At 36.5% G+C, this 17,835-nt stretch overlaps 1 protein-coding gene across 5 annotated transcripts in view; it reads left to right on the top strand.

The window, feature by feature from the left end:
• LOC124716797 (kinesin-like protein KIF22) overlaps window positions 1–17,835 on the top strand; it is a 331,625-nt gene that overhangs the window by 88,011 nt on the left and 225,779 nt on the right. For all 5 annotated transcript variants that reach the window (XM_047243381.1, XM_047243349.1, XM_047243365.1 and 2 more), the window contains exon 4: window positions 3,193–3,364. In XM_047243381.1, the coding sequence (XP_047099337.1) occupies window positions 3,193–3,364 (172 nt within the window). The remainder of the gene's footprint in view (window positions 1–3,192; window positions 3,365–17,835) is intronic.

Genomic DNA, 17,835 nt, shown 5'->3' with positions numbered 1-17,835 from the left:
TCCTAACAAAAAACTCAGGTCATCAGTTTTGTTTCTTAATGACCTGATATTTATATGTACAAATAATAATAAGTAATCCTCACAAAGGGGTAGGTCTGGATTCCTCTGTAGCAGTATATCAGTTTGTTCGCTTTGCTTGTACATTCTTCTGTCACTTGTTGATTGTGTACTTATACACTTCCACACAAACATTAAATTATATAAGACAAAGCCTGTCACAATGTGATAACTGCCAGGTGTTTTGGGGGAGAAAGGTGTGTACATAAGGAATTATGCTCACATATATGGGGAGTATGACAGTTCTACACCAAATATACATAAGAAGAGGTACACATACATAATGAACAACTATAAATTAGTAATTAGTAATGGATAAATAAGAAAAAGGTGTGAGCAACCTGACTGCAATAAATACTCTGATGAACTGAAGGATAAGGGAATGTAAGTAGTATATATAGACACAATATCTATTGAAAGGATAGAAGTTGATAAGTAGAGGTAGACTCTAGGGGGTGAATGATATATTAAAGAATGAATCCGAAGTTTAAAATAAATTTTTAGCTTTACCAGAAGACACTTAATTATGGTAGACATAGAAATGTATATTAGAGTAATGAGCTGTGAGGCCTACTCAGAAAGGATAAGGGGGGCGTACCTGGCATTCACTAAGTATAAAGGGCAGACGTACCTACCTAGAGGTAGGACGATCTGAGGAAAGAAATAGGAAGTGTACTCCTAAGGTCAACCCACAAGCAAGGAATAGGTGCTGATCCTAGGAAAAAGGGACAGTATTGTGACAAAAGACACAAATTTTATAGGAATTATTGTGGAAAGTGTAAATTCCATCAAAGACTAGCATTATTACGTTTTGTGGAAATAAATGAGTGTCAAAAGGACACTTTCGCCCAGAGTTCCTCCAAGCTACAGCTAGTGAAAATAGTACATATTAGGAAAAAGGTAGTACAAAAAGATAAGAATAGAAAATAGATTACTCATGTGTCATAAACATTTGGAGTTTATGATTGAAAAAAGGAAATAAAGAAAAGAAAGAGAGTTCTCACAATTCCTAAATATTAGTAAAGCTGACTAAAACCTTGAGTGAATGCTCGTGTCTTAATAACAATGTAAAATAAGGAAAGAATCAAGAAACCATAAACGAAAAATTGTTCAAGAAAGAACAAAGATTTGTTACTGAAAGAAGAAATTTGTATATAAACTTATGATGTATGCTGTTAAAATATGAAATGCTATTATGAGTGGTATTACTTGCATAATGATTACCTATGAAATATCGTGTGTTTGGTCTGAGGGGGGGGGGGGATATGTAGTGATTTGAGAATTTCTGTGTAAATTCTAGAACCACTCAGCCTTCTACTGTCTCGAACACACAATATTCTAGATATGAGTGTGGGATGGTAAAATCCTACCTACTGTGTGTCACATGTCTGGTTGGACAGTAAAATCCTACCTATTGTGCGTCACATGTCTGTGTGTTCAGGTTTAAAATTAGTCACGGGAAGAAAGTAGATGCGGTGGTCGAACGGCACCAACAAGTACCTGTCTGGAAATCCATAGATGTGTTAGTGCGTGTGTAAGGAAGAACCATGGAGTTATTATGCCGCTCTGTGATTATTGTGTCACTGACTATTGTTATGTGAAACAAGAACAGCTGAGGAAGTACTCTTATAGACTCTTGACTCAGTCTTGGTAGAGGCAAGACGTATTTTCAGATTCATTTTAAGAATGTCATGGTAGTCAAGCTAACTTTCTTTTAACTGTAACTCATTTTGTTTCTAATGTTTGACGGTACGAGGTACTTACAGAAAGTTACATATATATGTTGAAAGTGTGAATTACATTGTGCTTGAAAGTCAGATACATTGTTAACTGACCTAAAGGAAAGTTTATATGTCTACTCATTTTATCAGTAGAAAGAGGCTTAAATGTGCCTGTACCTAACACTATTTGACGGAGAAGAAGTCAAAAGATTTTCTAGCAGCTGACTATCTCGTAAAGAAGAGGGGCTGCAGAATTCCAAGTAAGCCACCTTGTAAAGAAGTGGAATGTGGTTTGGGGAAATAAATCAGTATAACCCACATTCACACTTTAAATCGTCAGAACGTTAGATCTAATTGTATGTGTTTTGTTTAAATGGATTGTTGGAAATGAATTTTGCTGGGGATAAACCATCCAAAACAAAGTTAATGAGAGTTTGTGAGAAACTTGCTCCGTAAGTTTCAGCTGTAAAGAAATGAGCCACAGAATTCATAGGGCACACAAGAAACTTGCACAGAATGAATGTTACGTCAAAACCAAATCTGAAATTTATTTCTCAGCAACAATTGGAAAGTTTACTGGTTTTGTATGCTGATTTGTTACTGTCCATGTGACGTGGGTTTACCACTCCACATCAGAAATAAAAAACAAATTGGTGAGAAGAAGGAGTTAATGAAGAAGGAGTTAATGAAGAAGGTTTCACATTTGCAGGATGGAATCTGTTTGCCGCGGGAGTGGGGGGGGGGGGTTGAACAAAGTGAACTAAGTAAAAAGTTCACTTTGACAAGAGAGAGAGAGAGAGAGAGAGAGAGAGAGAGAGAGAGAGAAGAAGAAGTAAATCTTTCACTATTATGCCATGGCATTTTCAAATTTCCATTACTAAATGTGTTTTAAGTCATGTATTTTGTCTGCATCATTACTATTTCTTAATGTGTAGACTACTTACATTGTCAGGGATTGGAAGAAAGCTTTGTATTTGTGCAAGTAAATAATCTCCAAACAACCCAAAAACCTTCATGAAAACCAAATATGTATGGGCAAATATGGAAATATTTTCAAAAATGTATGGAACTTACATGTCAAAAACAAGAAATAAAATCAATTACTGCTCATTAAGAGGTGTACTGAATAGGTGAAAAGTTATAGCTTGCTATATTTCAGCTTTGTCAATTCCCAATCATTAGTGTAAGTATGTGTGTTCAGTAAAACTTTTCTGTGTTTGTGGCTATGTCACGATATTGTTGTCTATACCACCATTTCACCATCAGCGTGGTGTATTTTTGCTGACGATTACAACAGCCACAGAAGCCTATACTCACTCGTAACTTTGTACAATGCATTAAGTAAAGCTAATTTTGTGAATGTTCATACTGTGTCCCATATAACAAATTAAATCTAGTTTTACAATTTTTACAGGCCTTTGGTGACACTTTAAACTCTGGTCTTATATCAAGAACAGCTGAAAGATTATTTGAAAGTTGTTGCATCTCTGATGATACGCTGACCATATCTGTTTCCTTTGTGGAAATATATAATGAAGAAGTATTTGAATTATTAACTGACCAACCAGTGAGACTGGATGTGAAAGGTAAGAATATAAGGAAATATAATTTTTTTCCCATGAACTAGATGCAAGTGAATTGGGCCTATGTTTCTCATGGAGATTGTGATAATTCTTCTTTGTGGAGAGTACCACAGTCAGATATTTATTGAATATGGTACTTTTTTTTTGACTTGGGCTGTTATTTATTTTCAGTATCAGTTTCGGCTTATGAAGCCATGGCCTAGTATCTGTACAGAAAAGCATACTTACATTACCAGTATGAAATAAGAACATAGTGGTGTGAAGGTAGATTAGTGGAAAATACAGTTACCTTTAAATTTACCAAATTTTAAATTAGTAGCATTTTCACTATCTGCGTCTCAATTTGTATTGGTTTACAAACTATTACTAGGTGCTTTGACAGTTTGTGCATATAGGGTGGGGAATATGCACAGGTATAATTTTGACAAAGTAATAAAGTTGCGGGTGTCTAATAATCTCATTGTATAGAGAGGGAGGGGAATAATAAAATAAAATAACATAAAATTATTGAAAGGTGTTATTGAATTTGGAGTTTGAAAATTTTCTGCGACATTTAAACAGAGAGCTGAAAATGTTATTAACTATAAACACTATGTCAGTGACACATTTGTTCTGTTGAATGGTGTAGAATATGGAATTGCTGACATGTATATACAATTAAATAGTATGCTCGATATGATCAAATTCACCAATGATGCAGAAGTAAATAACTGTATTAACTTTTTAGGTATAACAATAAAGAAAAAGTATTCAATGCACAAATTCAGAATTTATTGGAAATCAACAACTACACACGCATTAATTGGTAACAGATCATGCAATACAGCAATTCACAAAAAAAGCATACTTCTAAACAATGTTATGGAGAATGATAAGTTTTCAGCTGGATAAAGGTAAAAGTAACGAAGAAATAACAATCCTTCGAAACCTTGCCAAAGAAAATGATTTTTATCCAAAAATTATTAAAGAAATGTATAAGCAAAAATTAGAAGTTGCACAGAAGTCAGCCACTGAAGATCTTACTCCGGGAAGAGGAATGACTAAACAAAATAATAATTTTGCAGTTTCCCCTATTACGGTAATATTCGAAACAAAATAGCCAGAATTTAAAAAAAAAATTGGTTTCACCCAGAAAACAATATTAAAAACGTGATAAGACATGCCACCCACAGTAGAGAACAGTTATATAAATCAGGAATCTTTAACTCTTAACTACTATAGACCGTCTCTCACACCGCTGCAAATTTTTGTGTCGATATATTTCTCACACCCCTGCAAAGCCAAATGGACTCTTCTGTTTACCTTCCTATTGGCTGTCAAGTTACAGGTGACAGCATTGTTGCTGCTCTTTGTTCCGTAATTATTAGCCTTGAGAGGTCTCACAGGCGTACGATAGTATTTGTGTGCCGTGTTTTTGTTGCATGCTACTGTTTCTCCATGACAGGGAAAGCTGGGCCTTCTATGCAACGTGTGTTATGTGAGGCAGATGTGGATGTTCAGGATCTCCCCATTGAATCTTCGGATGAAGACTTTGATGACAGCGATAATGACCCTGATTTTGAGATATTTAGTGATCACAACACTAATTCAGAGCAGGTAACTGAAAGTGATGAAGATGTAACAGCTGATGAAGACGGAGCTTACTTCTTCGGTAAGAATAGATTTTTTCGATGGAGAAAAAATCAGCCACCAGCTAACGTAAGAACAAGGCAACACAACATTGTCTTGCAGCTTCCTGGACTGCGACAGATGGCGAAAAGTCTTGAAGAAAAACGTTCTGTTTTGGAGGTATGGAAACTGTTCTTTACACCAGACATTCTAGACGAAATCATTCGATGGACAAATCTGAAAATATCTAAGCTTACAGCACAGTACGCTAACGATCGCTTATCCTATCTACAAGATATTGATGTCATTGAATTGAAGGCTCTAATTGGTCTATTAGTGTATTCAGCCATTTTCAAGTCGGGGAACGGTCTGTTTACAGCTTGTTTGCCACTGATGGAACAGGCAGAGATGTTTTCAGATGCACTGTTACCAAAGAAAGATTTCTGTTTTTATTGTCTGCATTACGATTTGACAATCCAGATGATCGGCGGAAAGAAAGAAAATAGACAAATCAGCAGCAATTTCACAAATCTTTTTGCGTTTTTGCTACTCTGTAGATGCAACAGTGTGTGTCGATGAAATGCTTGTTCCTTTTCGTGGAAAGTGTGGGTTTAGAATGTACAAGCCAAACAAACCGGCAAAGTATGGCCTGAAATTTACGGTTTTACAGAAGACATGACTCTGGTTTCCTTCTTGCCCAAGAAGTCGAAAGCTGCAATACTGATCTCTTCTATGCACCATTCAGTAAACAATGGTCCTGAATCAGGAAAACCTGAGATCATCACAACAAAAGGTGGTGTGGACTGTCTCGACCAAATATGTGCAGCTTACACGTCAAGTCGCCAGACAGGAAGATGGCACATTAGTGGATGTTGCTTGGGTGCAAATTGTTATGTGGTACATCAAGCTTATCCAAAGGCAGAGGTAATGTCGAGATTGAGCTTCATGAAGACTCTAGCAAGAGACCTAGTTGAAACTCAAATGAAGCATAGAATTGAAAATTCCCCAGCAGACAAAGAAAGGAAAGAAAATGGATATTTTGGTAGAGTCCAAAATTTTTAGTCATTTTAAAAATCAGCCAGATCAAATTATAGACAAACAAACAGAAATGAAAAACACAAGATATGTCTATAGCTTTAATAGAATGTTGCTTGCAGCTAATAAAGAGAAAAATGGTGATTCCATTTGTAATCCCCTCGCTAACAGATGAGATGAGCTGTAAGTAATTTCTGCACTGACGGATAAAATTATTCATATTACCTACATATTAAATGAAACTGAAATTTTTGAACTCCTCATTTTGTAACACATTTGAATAATTTTATCTTATTTTATTAGTTCTTCTCTGTACTTATACGTACTCATGCACTGCGGTTATTTGGCACCCAAACTTTCTTCCATCAACGTTTTATTCTTTGTTCAAAATTAAGTATGTGTGTATTTCCTACCTTATATGTACAAAAATAAATGCCAGGATACGTAGACCAGTTTGTAAACCAATATGAACTGAGACAAAGGTTGTGAAGATGCTATCAATTTAGACATTTGGCAAATTTAAAGGTAACCATTGCTTACCCTAATTTACCTTCACATCATTGTACTCTTATTTCATATTGGTAATGTAAGTATTTCTGTCTGTACAAATATTCACTAGACAGTGACTTCAGAGGCCAAAAGCAGTAGTGAAAATAAGTAGATAACAGCCTAAGAGAAGAAAAATGTCCTGTTCATTCAGTTGTGATGATTGATTGAGAAATCACACAATCTTTTTTTTTTTTTTTTTTGAATGTGAAACAAAACCACTTAAAATGCACATGAGTAGACCTTTTGATGAACATTCATTGAAATCGTTGGAGATGATCTTACTTATTTCCAGTCTTCATTCCTGAGACAATTATTGAACCAGGGGCCTCTGTAACAGACAACACCCATGTATTCTAATGTTGACCCATTGGCTCTGCTGGTTACGGCTGCAGTGGGCACTGGATCATTGAGACTGGATGAGGAATCAGTGGAAACATGCCACATGGTCAGATAAATCACTTTTTTTGTTACACCAGGTCGATGATCATGTTCGGATATGTTGTTCAGAAAACGGCTGCTCAAAACATGCACTGCACCATGCATACAGCTCAGTGTGGGAGTTATTGTGCCATGGGACACATTCACCTTGGGTCAGTGGTAGTGATTGAAAGAACCATGACAGCTGTTGAATACATGAATGTTATTGCGAACCACTTGTATCCCTTCTTTCTTGATGACTTTTCTGAAGGTGACGGCATCTTCCAATGGAATAACTTGTCATGGCCAGAAATGTGCAAAGTGATTTGAGGAGTATGATAATAAACTCATATTAATTGCTTAGTCAACAAATTTGTCTGATCTGAATTGGATGGAAAAGATCTGGAAGATATCGGGAACAAGATCTGTACCCAAAAACAGCTGGTCTGTAATTTATAGAAATTGTGTGGCCTTTGCATAATAATCTGGTATCACATACCTTCAGAAACATACCAAGGACGCCGACATGCGAAGAAGCAAGTGGTCATAATGTTTTGGCCCGTCAGTGTATATACAGGATGAAGAAGAAATTCCGCAGTTGGCAGTTGGCATGTGATTCTTCATCCCAATTCAAGACAAAAATGTATCTAGAAAAACCAAGTCCCATCAATAGGTTTATTAGAAATTCAGTTTCAAAAATAAGACTGATAATGCTGTAACAGCGTGCAGCTTGCCCAAGAACAGGTATTGTGCTATGCCAGAGCTATCCCATTAACTCAGTGAAGCTAAGCAATGCTATGTGGAATGGATATCCAAACTCTTCAGTGTTTGAGTTGTGCTCGTGATGAACTTCTTCTTCTTTTTTTTCTTTTTACAGTTTAAGCATCAAATTGTATCAAATTCACAACACCACAGTGTGGTATCTTGTGTATTTCTTTCCATTATTATTAACTTTATTCAAACATCAAGACATAACATGACCGTCTTACAGATGTAAACTATCACTTTGTTTCATTCATGACACAAATAAACCCAACAAAAAGTAATAGTGGTTATAGTAACGTCATCTGTATCCATTGAAGTACAAAAAATGCAGAAAATAGGCTACAGTAGAGTGCACATTATGCTATCACAATAATTCCATTCTGTATGTTTGACATCCAGCCTTATCTTCACACAGCCAGTATGTACGTGTACGGCCAACGTTCACGTTAGAGGTGATGTTCAAAGTGACCACATTGTATTTGCAAACACTTCATCATTTGCTGGATCATATTTTACCGGACCCTATGTGACACATATGCATCCACCATTTCTGAAGCAGCATGCACAGTAGCTATTAGGCTGTCTGCTTCTGTGAGTGGAGTACCATAAATTAGTTCCTTTAAGCATGCCCACAAATAAAAATGTAATGGATTAAGGGCCAGGAAACATGAAGGCCAGAACATTGGACCTGCATGATCAGTCCATTTCCCTGGAAACGCTTCATTTAAATACCACATTTACGCGATTATAAGATGAGGTCTTTTTCCCATTTTATCATTAGAAAAATACGAAGTTGTCTTACATTCACAGGTTAAATTATTGCTGCTGAGGTCAGTATTTTTACATTATTTAATGGAGTAATGTATGAGTTGTCTTACATTTATTGATGTAGCTTTGGCTGTTCATTTCATACAAATTTATTTTGAACAATCCCGAAGGGTAAAGCGTATCAAACAATACTTGGATTCGAATAGGCTCAAGGTTTTCTGGTATGCTGAAGCATTTGATACAGTATCAACCTCGCTCGAACAATCATGTGACATTTGACTTGTGGTGCTAGTGCAAGGGTGTAGAAACTTTGAAATAGTGATTACAATATTATGCTCTGCTTAAAAATGGACTATTTTGTGAAACACAGGAGGAAATAACATTAAATTCTATCAACTTAACAAACTTTCATTGTATTTGAACAAGATTGGAATAAATCTTGTCCTTCAAAAACTATTACTTGATTCTGAACTCAAGTCAATATTTTATTTGTTTATGAGAAATTGACTTACCAAGTTTGTTCAAATGAGAATTCAGTCAGTGTACACTTTAGACTACCAGAGAAAATGGTTTTACCAGCTTTTAGTCAGCTTTAAAGAAGATGATGACATTAAGATGAAATGAGAAGAAAAATTATTCTAGAATCAAATGTCTAAGAAATCAAATAAATTGTATTTAACTGACTGTAATTGTTGTTGTGAGAATAAATTTCAAAATAAAGACCCGTGGTGGAGATAGTACAGACAGGTGTCACTAGATCACAGGATGAGCAACAGGTTGATAATTGGACTGAATAGTGAATGTGACCTTTCATTTATGTATTAATTGTGATTTGTACATCCAACCTTCACTTTAGAACATATTGCCATCCATGTTTCACTGTTGCTCAAGCACAGCACTACAGAAAATTGGAGGGGGAGCAGTGACCCAGCTTGGCTGGGAACTAGAGTGTGGGCAGGGAGAAGGGATTCAACAGGCAGAAATTCCGTTGTGCAGCCAACCATTGGAAAGTATACTGTGTACTTTGGCTTTTTATGAACATCTACCATGTTCATACTGCAGTTTGCTTGAATGTATTTGCACTCGGAATTGAATTGACCTCAAAATTGGACAAATGCTCAACTACAACATACACATCTACAGGAGGCACTAAATCTCACATGTTATGTACAGCCACGTTGTAGATGCTCACTGTGAGTTATGACGGGAGCAATGGTAGGTGTATCAGCTGCTGCTCCTACACAGCCAATGAGACAGGGTGGGCAGACAATATGTTTTGAAGCAAGAGACTCTGTAATATTCTAATGTCAGTACAGATGGGAAATCCACTGTGTGTTCAGAGGGAGGGGCAGGGGAGGACAGCTATATTCTTGGGTCCCACAGTAACCACAACCTCAGAAACTGCAACACATTCAGAAGACAGACAAATATTTAGACAATGGAGATATAACTTTCACAGCTGTCCTATTAGGATGACGACGATGATGATTAAAAATTGTCATATCACAGATAACAGGCTAAGTAAACAAAAAAAAGACATTGAAGACAGAAATAAATGTAAACGATTTCTCTTTGTTTATTTTTTTTCTCCTTGTATTATCAAAACATACGTAGTAAATGGCATAAATTTAGGTGTAATTTTAACTTTCTGGACAGATCCCTTACATCTATAAAAGTTTGTAATTTTGATTAGTCAGAGTATAAATTTTTCTCAAGGAACCCCTTAAAAAAGGTGGTTCGTTCTTTACTCAGGTAAAGATGGTAGTTATGCATGTTCATTCAAAATTGTAGCAGTGCACCATCATGCTGAAACTGTAGATGTTGCTCAGGAGCAAGTGGAATATTTTCTAATGCCTCAGGCAAATCCTTGCAAAAAGACTTACAATATAGAGATGCATTCAACTTGTCTGGCAGTAGGTAAGGGCCCGAAAGTACTCCTCCCATGATTCCATCTGACAGGTTTATGCCAGAGCATGCCTGAAAGCCACTCTCATAGGTGACATGTAGGTTGTGTTCCGACCAATAATGGCTGCTGTGGAGGTTGAAAATACCTTCATGGGTGAAGCTAGATTCGTCAGTCCATAACATATTATTCAGAAAATGTTAATTGTGCAAAAGCCATTTACAAAACTGTACTCATCAAATGCAGTCTTCTGGTCACTGGTGTTTAGTTAATGTGTAATGATAAGGATGCAGTTCCTCAACATGCAACACTTCAACAATCAGTTTTTGATATGTCTGGAACTGCCTTGACGTATAACTGATACTTGTCTGAGGTGATTGATGAACTGTTTCAAGAATTGTGTCCTCTGCTTGTGGAGTACTTGTAGTCCTTCTATGTCATCTGTCCATGACTTGCAGGTGAAGTTTACTGGTTTCATGAAGGCGTTAGTTAGTTAGTTGCATGTTCCATTGATCAATCTCACAGTAATCGTTATGATGTGGAACGTGTCAAACGCATGAGAATGCACGCATGAATGAAGGTTTTTTTAAGCTTAAATTTTTTTTTTTTACTTTCCCCATGTAAGTGGCACAAAGTGGATATATTATACCTATAGATTTATTTATTCCTATTCAAAAATCCATCTATAGTATAGGAGGAGTTGTCAAGGAGATATGATTCCAATTTATTTTTAAAACTGTTACTGCTGTTTACCAGACATTTTATTTCATCTGGTAATTTACCGAAGACTTTTACAGCAGCGTATTTTACCCCTTTCTGTGCCAAAGGTAGGTTAAGTAGAGGATAGTGTAAGTCTTTCTTTCTTCTGGTATTATAATCATGAATATCACTGTTGTTTTTAAACTGGTCCATGTTGTTGAGAACAAATTTGATTATTGAGTAAATGTACCGTGAGGCTGTTGTAAGAATTCCTAACTTTTCAAACAGATGCCTACAAGATGTGTGACTATGAGCCCCACACATTATTCTAATCATTTTCTTTTGAGCAGTGAATACTTTTTGTCTAAGTGTAGAATTATCCCAAAATATTATTCCATATGACATCAGAGAATGGAAGTATGCAAAGTAGGTTAGCTTGCTAATTTCTGTATCCTCAAAATTAACAATTATTCTGATTGCAAAAGTTGCTGAACCTACTCGCTTTAGGAGATCCAAAATATGACTTTTCCAATTAAGATTCTTGTTTATAAGTACACCCAAAAACTTAGTATGCTCTACCTTGGCTACTGACTTCTGTTGATATGTTATATTTATTGAAGGAACTGTACTCCTTATAGTTGAAAATTGGATGAACTTTGTTTTTTCAAAGTTCAGAGCAAGCATGTTCACAGAAAACTGATCAATAACTTTTCCAAAAACATTGTTTGTATAATTTTCTATTGGAATTTCTTTCACTAAATTAATAATGATGCTTGTATCAGCAGCAAACAGTGTCAGTTTAGCTTCTTGCTTCTGATAAGAAGGGAGGTCATTCACATGTATCAAGAACAGAAGATGACCCGTGATTGAACCGTATGAAACACGTAATGTAATTTCATCCCAGCTAGATGAAGTGGAAAAGTTCCTTAAATCACTTAAACCATATAAAGAAACTTTTTGCTTCCTGTTCTGTAGATATGACTTAAACCACTCATATGCTTTTTCATTTATACCATAGAATTGTAATTTCTGTAACATAATGTCATGGTTCCCACAATCAAACACTTTTGATGAGTCACAGGCAACAAAAAATATTCATTTTGGGATGGTGCCTTTGAGGGTACCGTGCAGGATATACACGAGCAGCAGCAGCAGCAAATGCACACAGTTTAATGGATCCCACTGTAATGTGAAAAGCTATTGCCACAGAACAAAATTACGTCCTGCTTATAAATGACGAGAATTAGGGAACAAATGTCTAAAAAATACAAAAGGAACCTGACAACGATTCGAACCATAGCTCAATGGCTAAATGAAACAGAGTATTTTTTGTGAAAATATAGAGGAAATGTTGAGTCATAGACAGGCACAATGAAATGCCTGCTATATGTTTAAGCTTTCTGCCAGAATGCCTTCTTCTGAAGTAGAAAACACACAAGTACAGCTCACACACATGGCCACTGTCTTTGCCTACTGAGGCTGAACTGCAACTGCACTTTATGAGAGAAGCAATCTGTGGCTGGTGGGATTAAGGAGTGGACTGGGGTGGAAATGGGGTGGGATAGCTAGGTAGGGGTGGGGGAAGGTATAGTGCTGCTTGTGAGAGCCTGCAGGGACATGGTGGGGACAGATTCAACCCAAAACCCATTTTGAATCCTGCCTGACTCAGATCACTCCTCCATCCATTCGTGATACACTGCAGCTGCTCCCAAATAACCCCCTGCTAACCATGCAGTATTACTTAACCTGAAACTTTGCCTCACCATCATTCCCCAAATCCCTTAACATGGAAACAAACCTTACATCTTCAGAAAGAGCTGCACTCCACTGTCTGAAAGGTGGTCCTGATCTTACAATTCTACTGCTGACAGAGGCTCCACCACTGTGGTTTTGAACCACAAGGATTACTTGACAGAGGGTCCCCACTAGCTGTCAGATATGTCCACCTACAAACCCTGCCACAGTGACCCTATTCCAGAAATCTAACAGGATATCCAGTCCTCAAATCCATAGGGCCATCACAGAATCTTTCTCCCCCCCCCCCCCCCCCCCCCCCCCCCGCCTGCTCTCACAATCACCACTTCCCACACTCCTGCCTACTACATGCTTCCTAAAATCCATAAGCCCAACCACCCAGGATACCCCACTCTGGCTGGTTACTGTGCCCCCATTGAGATGAGAGAGACACTCTGCTCTAGTCAATGAACACCTTCAGCCTATAACCATTTTCTCCACTGAGTTTCCACAGTTCCTGTGCCATTACCACATGGTGCCCTGCTCACCACCCTTAATGCCACCTCCCTCTTCACTAATGTCCCTAATGCTCTTGGTCCTGAACACTAACTTCCCCAGTGCCTGACTGACTCCAAACATACAGTGTCCATCCTGGTCACTATCAACAACTATATCTCTTCCCATAATTCCTTCTCCTTTGAAGGAATCACCTACAAATAAATCTATTGTATAGCAGTGGCACCTGCGTGGCAACAACCTATGACAATCTATTCATGGGACACTTAGAGGGATTCGATGTGATTTTGTAAAAGTCTCAGTGTTATCTTGGGTCTGTAGATGGCTACTGTTGTCGCCTGCAGCTGTTAGTGCTGTGCAATTGAAAGTGGGCAACAGCTCTGCGAGTTGGTGGGGATCTTCTTATGCCGTCTCAACTCCAGAAGTAGGGGTGATGTACACTATCCATACCATTATGAGTATTTGCATTTTTTAAAATCTCTCTCTTTTCCTTTCTGATATTTTCAAAAACCAACAAGTGTCTGCTATTCGTCAAACCCAGACTTCATCCATCATTTTGTTCCTCTGATTGCCACTGCTCCACTTCTCAAAATTTTCAGTACCAGAATGCACATCAATAGTTATTCCATTATTTCTTATTATTGTATCATACATTTAATAAGATACTTCTTCAATTTTGGAATGACAATGAATTTATGTTACATATACAAATACAGTTGTCTTGTTTTAGGAATAGTCATCCTCCTACTGAAAATAAATATTTACAATAAAATATATATTTGAACATTTATGATACTTGATACTTGAACATCTTTCTGGACTACATTGGTCTCATTTAATTATTATTGGCACTGTAACAAAACTAACTATACACGCACTTGCTGATTTATCAACAATGAGGGCAAGGAAAATTTCTATCTTAACGTTAATGAAAAAAATTCTGAAATTAATTATTGGTTGTGAACTGCAGACTAAAATTGGAAAAATTGCAAAAAAGGACATTTAAGGAGGTGAGACCATGATTAATTGTAAGAACCAGAAGTTTTTGATAGTTTAAGGAGCATTAGACAACGTTAGACTGAGACAACATTGGACTGAATTGGGGAAAGAAATACAATAGAAGATGAATGATTAGCTTTGAGAGATGAAATAGTAAAGGCAGCATAGGACCTTGTGAACAAAAAGATGAGGCATGGTAGAAATCTTTCGATAATATAGGGGATATTTAGTTTTTGGATAGTAGAGGGGATATTTAGTTTAATTGGCAAGACAAGGAACTGTTAAAATGGAGCAAATGAAGTAGATGAAAGTGACTATAGATGCTAAAAAAAATGATATTTACAAAATGTGCAAAATGGCTAAGCAGTTATGGCTATAGGACAAATGGAAGCCTGTAGAAATATTCATGGAAGGAAAGACATGTGCTGCCTATAGGATGATTGAAGAGACCTGTGGAGAAAAGAGAAGCAACTATAGTCAGTTAGTTAGTTATGTGTTCCATTGATCAATAGCACGGAAAAACCGTTATGATGTGGAATGTGTCAAATGCACAAGAAATGTGCACAGGAAACAAGGTTTCTGTTTACATTATAGTGTTATACCTAAATATTTCTATTATCTATCCCAGTCCCTTAAATGGCACAAAATGCATATATTATATGTCCAGATTTATTTACTCATATTCAAGAATTCATCTATGGTATAGAAGGAGTTGTCAAGGAGGTATGATTTCAATTTGTTTTTGAAACTATTACAGCTGTCTGTCAGACATTGTATTTCATCTGGTAATTTTGTCAAAAAGTTTTATGGCAGCATATTTTACCCCTTTCTGTGTCAAAGATAGGTTAAGTAAAGGATAGTGTAGGTCTTTTTTTTCTGGTATTGTAATCATGAATATCGCTGTTGATTTTAAACTGGTCTATGTAGTTGAGAAAATTTTTTATTACTGAGTAAATGTACTGTGAAGCAGTTGTAAGAATGCCTAACCTTTTAAACAAATGCCTACAAGATGTGCTACTGTGAACCCCACACAGTGAATACCTTTTGCCTAAGTGTTGAGTTGCCGCAGAATATTATTCCGTATGACATCAGAGAGTGGAAGTATGCAAAGTATGTTAGCTTACTAATTTCTACATCCTCTAAATTGGCAATTATTCTGATTGTAAAAGTTGCTGATCCTAATCGCTTTAGGAGATCCAAAATATGACTTTTCCAATTAAGATTCTCATCTATATGTACACCAAAAAACTTAGTATGCTCTACCCTGGCTACTGACTTCTTTTGATGTGTTATGTTTATTGAAGGAATTATATTTTTTGCAGCAGAAAATTGGATGTACTGTGTTTTTTCAAAGTTCAGAGCAAACCCATTCACAGAAAAGCAATTGATAACTTACCCAGAGACAAATTATTTGTATCATTTTCTATCAGACTTTCTTTTACTGGATTAATAATTATGCTTGTATCATCAGCAAACAATGTCAGTTCACCATCTTGTTTCACATAAGAAGGGAGGTCATTCACATATATCAAGAACAGGAGGGGACCCATGATCGAACCTTGTGGAACACCCAATGTAATTTTACCCCAGTTAGATGAAGTGGCAAACTCCTTTGAATCACTTGAAGCATATAAAGAGACTTTTTGCTTCCTGTTCTGTAGATATGACTTAAACCACTCATATGCTGTTCCATTTATACCATAGAATTGTAGTTTCTCTAACATACTGGCGTGGTTCACACAATCAAATGCTTTGGATAAGTCACAGAATATTCCTACTGGCGACGTTTTACTATTTAAAGACTCTATTATGTGGACAGTGAAATTGTATATTGCTGTCTCAGTGGAACAGCATTTCTGAAATCCGAGCTGTGATTTACTAACTATCCCATTACTGTTGAGATGGCTAACCACTCTTGAGTACATTACTTTCTCAAAGATTTTTGAAAATGCTGTAAGCAAGGATACTGGCCGTAATTATTGACATCTTGGTTTCCCGCTTTTTATACATTGGTTACCTGTGTACTGTTGGTTAAGATGGTCTCATTCTCTTTTACAGTAGTACTACCTACCCCAGTTGTTACTTTTCCTGTCTCCCTTCTAACAACGTTCCATATTGATTTGTTTTTATTGCTGGAGTTGTTAATTTCTTCTCTAATATACATATTTCTTGATTTCCTTACAACTTTTCTCAGTATGTTACAATAATATTTATAGTGTAACACTACTTCTGGATCTTTACTAGTTCTTGCTGCCTCATACAATTTTCTTTTTCTTTCTGAAGACACTTTAATACCTGTAGTAATCCAAGGTTTCTTTGAAAAGTCTGTGGTGTTACATTTAGTAATTTTCTTCGGAAAACATTGTTCAAAAACGGGTTTAAATTTATCAAGAAATATGCTGCATTTATCATTAGCATTTGGCTCATTATATACATCTTCCCAGTTTACATTTCCTAAACTTTCTCTGAGGTGATCTATAGATACCAGGTTGAGCACCCTCACACTTTTACATAATGGTTTCTGAAATGTACACACTGTTAGGTTTTGTAAGTTAATCAGTTGTGCATCATGGTCAGATAATCAATTTACCACAAGGAAAGCATGTGTGTGTTCTACATTATCTTGCTGTACAAATTCATTATCTATTGGAGTACTACTGTCCTGAGCTATACGTGTAGGGAAATTGATCACTGATTCTAAGTTACTTGTTGTTAACAACACTTCTAGTTCACTTTTCCTATCAGAATTGCTTAGAAAGTTAACATTGGAATCACCACAGATTAATAACTTGTTCTTTTTGTCTGACAGACAGCATAATAGGGCGTCTAACTTTTTTTATGTATAGCTCCCAATCTCCTAGTGGAGACCTGTACATTGTTGCTAATATCAACACAACATTATCTAGCTGAAGTTCACATGCACAAACCTCAAAGTGCTGATCAACACAAAATTTGCTTACTTCAACAGTTCTGTATTTATACCCTTGTTTTATGAAAATGGCAACTCCTTTATCCATACTAGATCTACAAATGTAAGATGCTAAATTATATCCATTTATACTGACATTTTCCATCTCCACAGTTACATGGTGCTCAGACAGACAAAGTATATCAATCTCGTTCTTATGTCTGAGATCATCTAAACACATTATCAACTCATCTACTTTATTTTTTATTCCCCTGATATTTTGGTGAAGTAAGTTGATACCACCCTTAGCTTTATCCCTATTTGCTGTACATGAAGTTTCTTTTCTTCTATTTTCCTTGGTTGTTGTCTGTCTGGAATTTGGCTTTAACCTAAAAAATCTGTTTGCCTGGTCCCAATAACCACAGGGATCACCCCTTGTGTGACTGTGGCCTCCATTACAGTATCTGCTAATAGAGAAGCTAACTTATCTTTCCCCTTCCTATTAAGGTGCATGCCATGTGTAGTGTAATCCCACCTACCAATAGCATCAACTGGAACAACACTCATGTGAGA

The sequence above is a fragment of the Schistocerca piceifrons genome, chromosome 1 (genome assembly GCF_021461385.2).
Source record: "Schistocerca piceifrons isolate TAMUIC-IGC-003096 chromosome 1, iqSchPice1.1, whole genome shotgun sequence".
Lineage (NCBI taxonomy): Eukaryota > Metazoa > Arthropoda > Insecta > Orthoptera > Acrididae > Schistocerca > Schistocerca piceifrons.
This window is presented reverse-complemented; position numbering and strand designations above follow the sequence as displayed.